This window comes from Lagopus muta, chromosome 11, assembly GCF_023343835.1.
Source record: "Lagopus muta isolate bLagMut1 chromosome 11, bLagMut1 primary, whole genome shotgun sequence".
Lineage (NCBI taxonomy): Eukaryota > Metazoa > Chordata > Aves > Galliformes > Phasianidae > Lagopus > Lagopus muta.
This window is the reverse complement of record NC_064443.1, coordinates 4,614,172-4,626,618: the sequence shown is the minus strand read 5'-3', so window position 1 is coordinate 4,626,618 and position 12,447 is coordinate 4,614,172. Positions and strand designations below refer to the sequence as shown.

Below are 12,447 nucleotides of genomic sequence, written 5' to 3'. Positions count from 1 at the left end.
AAAATACTACAGAATCACAAAAATAATCTTTAAAAAAAAAAAGTAGATCTAGACTACAATGTATTCATACTGATTTTAAAATATAAACTAAAATAAACCTGATTGGCAAGTTCAGGCTCATGGCAAAGATGTAATGCACGCACTATGGTAACAGATCCTCTCTGAATGGATGAGAACGCATGCAGAAGACGTGTCCTCAGCGGCTTCTACACTGTTATAGAGTCAGTACATAATTTTTGTCATCCTATCTACATATGGACTGTAATATAGTTTAATTCTAAAATAAAAATAAAACACTCTAGAAAAGAAAACCAAGAAAAAAATATATAAACACAATAAAATAGAGGTTACACTCATTTTTCCTCTTCATTTCATTTGGAGTGACACAGCAATGTAGAACCTCATACTGTGTAACTCGTCTTCCAAAAAAACACAAGCAATCCTGACCTTATTAAATCCTCTGCTTTCACCTGCTGAAGACTCCAACAGTAGTCCAACTCCTTCAGGTTTTAAAGAACAATAGGAAAGCACCTAACAGCTTTTCAAGACACAGTCAGATATTTTAGCATAACCATTTTACATAGTGTTTATTCTAGTGATTTCTTCTGACTAAAATACAACAAATCTCTGCTGAAAGACACAAATAATTCACCCAGAAATAACATAAATTCCTAGTGTTCAAAAGAAAAAAAAACAAACCACAGATGTCCCAGTATTGACATATAGGATTTATAATTTTATTTAAACATACTTCCCATATTTCTGACTACACGTTTTACTATAGAAGTGCTTTCTTTAAAACAATAGATGTACATCTCTTGTATATAGCAGTCCTGTGCTGTATGTGTACATCTTCCAACTGTCACAAAGGAACTATTAATCTGCTGTATGGAACCAGAGAACATGCGTGGGTGTAAGAAAAATGTCTGTAGGCTCTAACAGAAGGGAAGGCTACAGAGATTACTGCAGCATAACCACCCACATACATTTTATCAGAAAAGAGCAGCAGCTGAGTCATGGTGCTGACTTCTGCCCAGAAGAGGGATTTTCTCTAAGCTGAAATACATTTCAGTCACGACTAATTTTCATAAGACTGAATTTCCAGCATTTCAATGTCTACTTTAGGAATTAATAAAAACAAACCCTTACTCTCAATTGAATGGTGAGTGCTATCCTCCCTTTTCCCTTCCCATATCTCCTGTAAGAATGTTGCTGAAGTCCTTGGATGAAACATTCACAAAAGTATTACCACAAAAATTGGCTGGAAACTTCCAGATCCATTACTTGTATACAAACAATTATATTTATTTTAAATATGAGGCAAATGCATTGTATTTAAGTTGTTTAGTACAGTGCAAATATGCATAGTATTATATTAATCACAATCTTTAGCCATGCTGGACGTTCTGAAGATACCCAAATGCTGAACCTTTTATGACATAATTGCTCACACTTCTGGCACCTAATTTAGGAATCCAGGAAATCTGCTCCAATTGTTTGCTACAACTGAAAGCTTTTAGCCTTCGCTGTCCATCTGCTGCCAGAAGGTCAATGCCACCTTTTCTGGAACATTTCTCTAATGACATAGAAAGTGTCTGAAAAGACCAGAAAGGCAAGTTTCAGAACTGCAGGAATCGTTATCAAAGGAAAGGGGCAGAATTACTTCTAAAGCAGTCAAATGAGCAAAGACTCAAAGACTCTCAAGATTTCAAAACAGTCAACATATGGATTGGTAGGCTGAGACCTCACTGCAAGTACTCAGTTGAACATTCTATGTTAGTCCTTATTAATTTAATTCTAAGTTCAAGAGGGATAAATACGTTTCGCTACTCATTACAGAACTACGTGAAAAGCAGTACAGAAATAATAGTAAACAGCAATTCAGTGCAGAAACTGATTTTCTTCCATCCATTCTAAATTCCTCTCCCCACTTTATTACTATTTCTGAGCAAAAGTTACCAGCCTCCCTATTGCACATACTCTGTGGTATAAAAAACAGAGCCACTGAACACACAAAGACAAATTAAATGTCTTACAGCACAGGGAGGTACACACATGCTGGCTTTAATCTATCTAGCCAGGCAACAACTGAGCACAACTCAGCATGTTTACAACGAGGGCCCATCTTAACTGTGGCGTGTGCTCCAGCTTCTAATTTGCAACCCTGCTCATTCAGTATGGTTTCTCTTAGCATTAGCTGTACTGAAACTAACATACACACACTTATCAGTACTACTATTCATTCTGTGTGTACATCCTGGGCAGCATGGGTCAATTGTACATGTAGTTCAGGTGAGGATTTAAGACCATATGATTCAATCCATGAACTTCCTTTCCTTAACAGGATATTTATTTAGAACAAAAGTTAAAAATTCTGGATTTTCAGGCAGCTCACTACATTTCATGTCCAAGAACATATGGGGTATCTTCAATTACTGTTATTACTGGAAAAACAGAATGTGCCTTCTTTAAAACAAGAAATGTAGATTTAATGGGACAAACTTGTTTTTGCATATTTACCCTAGTTTGTAGCTAGAAATTTATGAGCAGCACGTCATACATTTTTCTTCTTTCGGATAAAAGGTGACAAATTAAAATCAGGAGTAAACTTCCCAGAATAACCAAGTGATCCCTGAGAAGTGGTTTGAAATCTCTCTTTGAATAGTATCAACTAGTATAAAATTTGTTACTAACCTACAACTTCCCCGAAAATCCATTGGTAGCACATGCAAGTACTTTACTGCTCACATGGAAAAGCAAATTGCAAGAGCAAATAAACAAATGTTGAGACATTCCACAGCCAGTAAGTAGTTCACACCTTTCATTGTCATTTGTTAGACTCCACAGTACTTTCATGCTAAATATTCCATTTTTGTTTCAACATAAAGGTCAAATGAGGACTTGTTAATAAAAAAAAAAGACAACTAAATGGAAAATGCAGATTGAGTTTTCCTCTTCATCTTATCTAGACAATTGCAATAACAATTCAAAAAAAAAAAACCAACAAATTCTGACATTATTAAAGAAAGATTGCAGCTTTTAAATAATTCTAGAAGTTTTCTGCCTTATTTCTTGACATAGTTTAGATAAATGACTGCACACAGTCCTCAGATTGCCCTCAGCAGTATTAATGGAGACAGCTGATAAAGAGAATTGTAGAAGACAGTAACTGCATTACTAACAGTTCAATTTGAGCGTGAACAGAAATAAAACTATTCCATTTGAAGAGAATAAAAGTATATAGGTTGGGCCTGCATCCTGGCACTTAATTTCTTTTAAAGGATAGGGGTGATGAGTGTACTTTTATCACGTTAACCACCTGATCAGAGCTGTTTGTAACCTTTTTTTTTCCTCTATTAGCATCCTTAAAGAACTCTCTCGTGTCATCAGTGATAGGACCAGGGGGAATGGTTTCAAGCTACGGCAGGGGAGATTCAGGCTGGACATGAGGAAGTATTACTTTTCAGAAAGGGTGGTCAGGCACTGGAATGGATGCCCAGGGAGGTGGTGGAATCACCGAGCCTGGAGGTGTTCAAGGAAAGACTGGATGTTGTGTTGAGGGACATGGTTTAGTGGGAGCTATTGGGAATAGGTGAACGGTTGGACTGGGTGATCTTTTAGGTCTTTTCCAACCTTAGTGATTCTATGATTCTATGATTCTATGATTCTAACTGCTACTAGTTTCACATGCATGGATTTTTACCGAGTTTACAGACAAAACAAAATAATTCAACCTTACCATGAAGGACAATCATGGTAAGGGCATTCAGGAAAGCATCCCTGCTTTACTGCAGGAAGAAAAATATGCATGTGTATATACGCACACACACACCTTTATATGGGTCCACAATAAAGCTGCTCTTTGTGGTACATAAAATGAAATCCAATTTACATGCTAACTGCTATCTGTTACAATACATGAGGCAAATGCAGACCCAGCAGAGATGTTGACTTTGACCAACCATGCATTAAAACAAGCTGCTTTTACTGATTAATATAATTTACTTTGATTTATATATTGCACATAATCCTATTTTTCACCATGAATGTTATTTCCTAGATTCCTAAAACTAAAAATATTCTCCTGTTGAGGAGCACGGCACATAGAGCTAAAGCATTTCCACACACAGTCTAAGAACTTGTAATTTTGCTCTGGCAGAATCTCTTCTCATCTCAAGAAGTGGGTCCCATTCTGAGGATCAATAGTAGGGAGTTTGTTCCTCTGAAAACACTGCCTCCAGTTACAGTTTCTGGCACCAGACTGGCTGATGGTGCCATGTGCCATTTTTCTTCTCTGTTTGGTAAGGGATGAAATAAGAGGTGATCACCCTTCATTAGACACCACGCAACCCATGGTGCTTTTTACAGAAACATGGAAAGTGCATTTACACTCCTGTCTGCACATGGCAAACCACATCTGATGCCCATGGAGGGAAGAAAAAGCTTGAACTCTCCTGTCCCTTTTGTTGAGAGTTCAGTAACTACAAAAAATGCTCCAAGTCCAAACATGGGTGTCCAGAGGTGAAAGCTGTTAAGAGAAGACTATTCCTGCTCAGCAACTTAAGTGACATCCCATGCATCTTCTGCTCACTTCAGTAACTGGTACACAGAAAGAGGGATGAAAACAGCTGCTGCATGTAGGTAAGAAAAAAAGAAAAAGTTTAAAAAAGAAACCTGAAGTGCCATCTTCTTCAGCACAGCCTACTGGATCCATCCCTTAATTGAATCCCATCTCTGCTGATGTTTGCAATTCAGAAAGAAGCAGAGTAAGCAGGCATCCTCTGGTGGCCTTCATCAGCCCAGGCAGCTCACTTGCTCAGAGGCAGCCACAATCACACTGAGAAAAGCAGATGTCCCATTCTATTGCCTGACACTGCCAAACCAGAAAACAGTCAGCTTTAGGTACAGCTTGAGGGCTGGTGCTGTTCTGCTCTAGATGTTGTTCTGCCTGAAAAATCAGTCCCCTCTAGAGCAATATTCAAAACAACATACTGCAATTTCCACTGCTGCAAAGTTACCAAACAGTGACTGAATGAGATAGAAGTAGCTGATTCGTAAAAGCAGCAGCTCATTGCTAAAAGCAACAAGTTAACAAATACAGTACTATCTTTACAAGCCACGTTCTAGTAACAGCAGAATTTGATGAAAAAGATCACAGGGCTGTCCACAGGAAAACCAGCAAGAGCTTCTATAGATTTAAGACTGTCTTCTGAATTACCATTTATATAACTTTTGCTTGCAAATATACGAACAGATTTACATTGGTCACCAACTTTTTTTTTTTTTTTAAATCAGTGTTCATCAGAGTTTGTGACTATTTCTGTTTCAGCCAGGTGGATACACACTTGTGGTGAAAGTAGTACTGGAAAATTGATAAACAAAACAATTTTCCCACTTTTTTGCAAGTCTCCAATTGCTCATAGTCTGCACTTATGTTGCCATGAATACTCATATACCCACATTCTCCTCCATCCAGTTGTTTAAAAGTGCACTGGCTTCCTTCTCAGAAGTCAGTTTGACTTAGCACAGACAGAGCTGCTTAATTAGCAGAAGCAGCAATGCAATCAAGCAAATATTTTACATCCTAGACCAAGCCATAATGTCCTCCCACCCATGGCACTTTTAAGGTCTTATCACTTTCTTACACTTTTTTTCCACTCTAAATTGTAAATAGCCTCATCTTTGGGACAAATATTATTTCAGGCAATATTTACTTCACAGCTCATGGCTCTCCTCGCCATTTCTTTACAGCTCTTCCACCTACTTGTAATTACTCTTTCATCTAGCAGTTTTCATCCAGTCTGGCCTAGAATTCTTCTTCAGAGATTCTGTACCCAAATACAACTTTCTGTACTTCTTGTTTCTTTCTTCAGGCACATTTTACTCACAAACAGTAAGGTCTTACCATATTGTTTTTAAATTCAAAGTGTATTTTATCTACAAATATATAAAATATTAAAGAGATTTCCATAGTTTAGAGCAGTTGCTGGGGGCAAGCTGGATGAATACTGAAGGTAATAAAATTCTGTGATACTGCATACAAACCATCTCACTGTACTATTAAGAACTGGGTACTAAAAATGCAAATGCTGAAGTGTTATATCAAGAATATACTGCAAGAATGTTTATTTAGCATTGATCTTTGGGAGAAACATGGTTGTAATAAAAACAACTACAGCTTGCTGTGTCCTGTAGTTTTTACAGAACAGAGAGTAACGCGTCTGTTTAAAACAGAAACAGCTCAAAACACAGAAAGTCCTCTGGAGACATTTCACTTTTCAACTAACTAGACTGCAAGATACACTCCTATTCCAACTATGGCGGAGGGGATGGCAGATGAAATAAAAAATGAACACGTACAGAATGTTCAAGTTTCTAATGAGCATTTCACACACACTAAGTTGCCTGAAATTACATCACAGCACACAAGAAACTGTTTAAATAGAGAAATACACAATCTGGATGATAAAAGCTCTTTCCAGAGTTTTCTACTTCTATTTTTTATAAATATCTTGTCAAAAGGCAATCTCTATTGTATACTGTGTTTTGCTATTTATACTAAGGCATTCAAGCATTAGAGAACTGAAGGTGAACTAAAAAACCCTCTGGATTCTTCTCTTGCATTATCATCAAATCCTAGCACACACATCATCTGGTGAAGAACTATATCAGCTGGCCATTTCAGAGTACAGACGTGAAGCACTATTTGAATAAGACTGTTCAATGCTACAAATTCAGATCTGTTAACACGTTACTATGCCATTCACTTCAGTTGGTTCAGCTGCATGCCCTCCTTCTTAAATTCTTGCTCAACATTCACTTAAGATTCAAAAAAAAAGAAAGAAGAAGGGGACAAAGAACAAATAACAAGGCATATTGTTCCATAGCTTCATCCGTTCAGTAAAAGCTATTTGGTTTTTCATACCTTACAAGTACATAAGAATTCAAAATAAAAATTTCTGGAACAGCTCACATTGTTTCATCCGTCCTCTCAGACAGCAGACAGACATGCTGCTTGTGCTCATGGCAACGTTACTTTTGGTCATTATAACGCTGTAATGCCACAGAAAGCACAGTAGTAACAGCAGAGCAGCAAGGTCCTAGGCTGCAGCAACAGAAGACTTGCTCAAATGCAACAGCTGTGCACACAGAAACTAAGAAAGGAATCTGCTTACTTTCAGAAGGCCTCAGGCACACAAGAATCTCCAGTGAGATACTCACACCTCCAGTGCCAACCCTTAAATGAGGGCTGGGAAGAGGTGGATCCTGGCTCTGCCCTTTCAGCCACTCAGGTGCATTGCATTGCAAACAACTGAGTTCCACTGGGTTGCCCTGACTTCCCACCAGGCGCTCCATCTGGTGGATGGTTCAGGCCATGATTTAGCATTTCTGTTACAGTCATGTCTTTAATTATGTTGCTATTTTGATTTTAAAAAATGCAGAGCTTTACCATAGCGTTAACTGCAATGTGTGCTGAGATGTAGTACCAGTCTAACCACCTGCTTGCAAGGAGCTATCTAAGCACATGCTGGTTTCATGTAACAATCTGCTTGCCATCCCACTTTTAAGAGTATTAGGAACTTAGTCCAAAGGCCATAACCTTAACGAGTCTGCAGGGTTGCCAATTCTTTAAGATACAGATGAAATTCCTCACAAAGATCACTTTAAAACACTTTAAAACTTTTAAAACTTGTACTATGCAAGTTGTTTGGCAGTTACCCTTACACATAACAACATCACAAGTATCTTTAACTGAAACTGTTTTCAGTTGCCTGGACAACTGCAAAATAAATAAATAAATAAATAAAACTGAAGTAAATTTCTGTATCATAAATCAGTGTCTTTCTGCACTGAGACAATGCCAGAAAGACTAAAAACATCATGATGAGCAATATTAGCCCATAGACAGCACAAGGATTTTGGAAATGATTTTCTGGACCTATCACAAGATAGGTAACTACTAAAGCAGCAGACATCACAAGAAATGTGTAATCATTGGGATGGAGAGAAAAGTAGAGCAGAAATACACTGATACTTACAACATTTGTGCTTTTCCCATCTGCTTCTTTCATCACTATGGCCAATGAGTCAATCTTTGAAGCACGAGACCAGCCAAGCAATGGTTACTTTTCAGCATGTAAACAACTCTCCAAATATACATAAGCTTTCAATAAAGACAAGGATTTACATATGCAGCATTTTGGCACCTCGCCACTGATGTACACCCTCTAATCAATTGCTCACACAGAACTGAATATTCAGCACATTTTGCATGCAGAACAAAATGGTTATTTCCTGAAGAAACTGAATATATTGTAAAATAAACATGTCTAGCTGATAATTTTACAGCAGAACAGCTGGAAAAGGAGAATTAAAAGAAAAGGTGAAGCGAAATATCTAGGTTTTATTTCAGCTCTGTCACTAGGCTCTTGAATGACCTTGAGCAAATGATTTTACTTCTTAGCTTCTTCCATTTGTAAAAATAGCAACACAGATACTTAAACCTGCAAAATAATCAGGCTGAAGTCTATTATATAAAGTCTAAAGGTAAAAAGTGGTTCTTTGAAGCTTTCCCCTCCCTAACAGATCCATGAAGTGCCTGGGAATCATACATTTTTCCACCAAAATGATTTCTACCTTTTAAATACATTGCAAGGTTCTCAACTAGATGTGGTAACTTGGGAAAAGGATCTAGATATCAGTGAAGGTATTACAAATACCTGCTTAGTATGCAGCTGCAGATGAAAAGCACATGATGCTGAAATGCATGAAGAATGGGCCAGAAAATAAGAGGAGCTTTTCCACTGCTTTTATATAAATGAATAGCACTGCTTCATCTGAAGGAGTGTTGGAATTACAAGTCATCCCTTCTTTATAGTGATAGCCTAGAATGAGAGAAAGCTTCAAAGATAATTGACAAAAATGACTGTTGTTTTCTTCCACCTTTGCACCAAAAGATCATTTGTTGTAGGAGACCAGGAGAACCAGAAGCACTGAGTACAGCTTGTCTTGGGTTTGCCTATGGAAGCTGACTGAAAGTCTTATTCTTGTTTTATTCCTTCACTTGTCTTGGAGGCAGGGGTAACAGTATTAACTGATACAAAGCCTTTGACATCAGCTTGTCTTATTGGAAGTCCTTGAAGGTCCCTCTCATTTACATAGCTGCAAGTTTCGGAAGAGCATGTAGGACAATAATTCTTCACAGTTCTAACATGGAGTTGATTGAGTGTTAGTAGAGTAAGGAGCATGGTTTGACAAGATGACTATACTTGCTTTCGTTCCTTAAAGATTTATTTTTTTCCCTAAAGATAGCATGGCAAAATAAGCAAATGAGCACAGGTAAGTTAATTTCCTTATGCCATAAAAGAAACAGTAAAAGAATAATTTCAAAGCCTGTGAAAGGAAAAGCTTTTTACAACAAGAAAATGATAGAAAGCACTGAGATCAAGATTAAGAATGCTAACAACTGGACATTCATTTATTTGTAAAATAACCCATATGAATCCAGTAGCAACAACAACACTGGAAGGGTTATTACATCTCAGACTTCAAGCATGAATTAATTTCTAATAGAAATTAAACATAACAGAAACACAATGTACTACTTTTGGTGCTAAAATTAAGGAGCAATATGTCTAGCTCACAAAAGAAGGTGCATAATACATACTCCAGAGCTTGCTAGAAAGAGGATACTGAATTAGTAGGATTGCATTATGATCCAGGTGGAAATTCTTTGATTTCTATTGAGACTGCAACCCAAAGGCAAACCCAAAGACACACTTTCAATTTAAGGAAAACACAATGCAGCTCAAAATTCCCAGCACGTAATCTTCATCTCAGGATTAAATAAATCAACTGAAATCATTTCTCAGGAATCTACATTTAGCATAAGAGATTTACTTGGTATTGAGGTTTTTGTTGTTATTGACAGTATTTTTTCCATGTATCACATGACAGCAGCTCTACATTCCTCATCTCACTAAATCTTACGTCAGTGCATCATACCAGGCAGGGAGCTGGAGGAAGAGCCAGGAGATCATTGTCATTTATTTATTGCCACTTCCAGCCTTCAATATAATTATCACTTATAGTGCAGTCCAAGCCTGCTCATAAGCATGATACAGTCAAATCCTGTTGCAATACCTTCCAACATGGGTGTCCAAAATTCCAAAGATACAGAACAAACTTTTCTGCATATGTTATCAGAATACACACATTCGTATTTCAACGCTTACTTTAAAATCCCCAATTTCAGCCTGGTTTGCTTTTCAGACGGAAAACAGACAGTACCAGCACAGTACCAGGAAACTGTTCTTGATACAACTACTATGTATCCATATCACATACCATGGGAAGGAAAAAAATACAGAAAAAGCAGGCAAGTATGACCTTGTGTACATTTGAGAATGTATGTGGCCACCTACCTGAACTGCAGTTGGTGGCATTCACAAAATAGACCTTTACGAGCTTCAATTTTGCTGAAATACTGTGTTCACATTTATCAAGTATGCAAAACATTCCATGGTTATAATACACAGGTTGGCTTCAGTACCAGAAACAAACTTCATGAACACAGGCAGTTATTCAATTTACCAAGCAGAAATGCATGCACTGTAGAATATCAAATAAACAGATGTATCTGCAAGGCTGTGAGCAGTGTCCATGGATGCGTCTCCGTGACGTAGGCACAGAGGCTCTCTGTAGTCTGGCAGATACAACAACCTTGTCGGGTTTGTTGTTTGCTTTTAAAGGGAGACATAACAGGTAACATTATCTTAATGAACGTAGTACCTTTGCTATGGATAATTCCATTTTTATCATGCGTAAATTTCTGTATTGAATATTATATTAAAGTACCATTTCAAAGCAAACGATCTCAAGTCAGAACTGCCCACGTATGTCTAGGCAGCGGGGATACAAATTCGAGAAGCTGACAGTAAAATCACAGACCCACAATCCATTACCGAATGATGTCAGTGCTATAACAACATACTTGTTTTACTCCGTATTATTTTTAGGCGCAATTTAGATATTATACACCGCAATTGGTGACACTGCGCGAGGGGATTCACAGCTTGACACGTAAACACACGGCAGGGAAAGATGATAAAGGTGAATAAACGTACATCTTTCTGTAAACGACAACATTCAGCACAGTCATACACGGCAAACGGCTCTGAAGAAGCGGTGACCTCTCCCACGGGCAGCAGAAGGAACGAGTTGCAGTACAAGTTTAGCTTTGGTAAATCACACGGGGAAGCAAAGCAAAGCCCAGCTGTTAATTACCCTAATCACCACACGCACGCACAGAGCTAAGGCACAGCTGCGGGCTCGCCGCCGATCTGCCGAAGGACCTTCGCCCCAGCACGCATCTCAGCAGCGGTGAGCCGAGCACGAAAACAAGCTCACCGATGTGAATCAGCGCACGTAGCGCCACGGCATCCAAAACAAATTCGCGCCCCCCGCGCTCGCACGCGGTGTTTATTTCACTGAATACATGACACGCCGTTTCGGTGCGGCAGACAAGCTTTATTGAGCGTGCCGACGGACGCGGCTCCGGTCCCTGCCGGCTCCGGGGCTCCGGTCCGGGCTCTGTCTTCCAGCCCGGCTGCGGGCAGCCCCTCCCGCCCCGCACCGCCCCCAGGGATCCCGCGGCAGGGGAAGGGGAGCGGGGCCGCGAGGGACGGGGAAGGGAAGGGAGCGCGAGGCCGGGGGCACCTACCAGTCCGTGTGCGGCTCGTCGACGACCAGCAGCAGCTTGAACTTTCTGCCAGCGGCCGACGACGCGGAGGTGGGGTCCACCAACCCGGCCGAGGCCGCCGTCTGCTTCACGGCGTTGGACAGGGAGCTGAAGAAGCTGCTGCCCGCAGACTGCTGCGGCGGCGGCGGCTGCTGCTGGGGGGGCGCCGACTGCGGCGGCTGCCGACGCTCCGCGGCCGGGGAGCCCGAGGCGGGCGCCGAGGAGGCCGAGGGTGGCGGCGGCGGCGGCTGCTGCGGGTCCGGCCGCTGCAGGTCCGTCATGTAGCCATTGGGCAGGTTGGCGATGAAGCTGCTGTCCGAGAGCCTGCGCCGCAGAAAGTTCATCATCTGGCCGGGCGGGAGAAAGGCGAGGCTCTGGAGGGCGGCTGGACGAGGGCTCGGAGCCGGGCGGGAGGGCGGCGGGCGCCGCGGCGGGCTCTGCGATCCGCAGCCGGGCTCGGTCGCCGCCTCACTGCCGACCGGGGCGGGGAGGCGCTGCCTTCACCACAGCAGCTGCGGCTCGCGCGCCTCCGCCGCTCCCGCCCGCCCGCCTCCAGGGGGCAGCAGCGCGCGCGCGGCGGCGGCGCGGAGCTGAGGGGAGGCCGCGGGGCGAAGGGCGGCGGGACGCGGTGGAGCGGTCGGCTCGCCGCGCCTTCTGCCGGACTGGATCCGCCTTGGCGCTGAGCGCGGCAGCGGCTGTAGCTAAGC

At 41.1% G+C, this 12,447-nt stretch overlaps 1 protein-coding gene across 2 annotated transcripts in view; it reads right to left on the bottom strand.

Moving 5' to 3' along the window:
* Positions 1-12,241, bottom strand: part of SYN2 (synapsin II) — a 143,672-nt gene extending 131,431 nt beyond the window's left edge. Inside the window, exon 1 of one of the 2 annotated variants that reach the window (XM_048957734.1) lies at positions 11,723-12,241. In XM_048957734.1, the coding sequence (XP_048813691.1) occupies positions 11,723-12,087 (365 nt within the window). In that variant the 5' untranslated portion in view covers positions 12,088-12,241. Of the gene's footprint in view, positions 1-11,126; positions 11,177-11,722 lie in introns of those variants that run through there. The other variant, XM_048957736.1, reaches the window with a different exon arrangement.
* Positions 12,242-12,447: the final 206 nt, after the last annotated feature.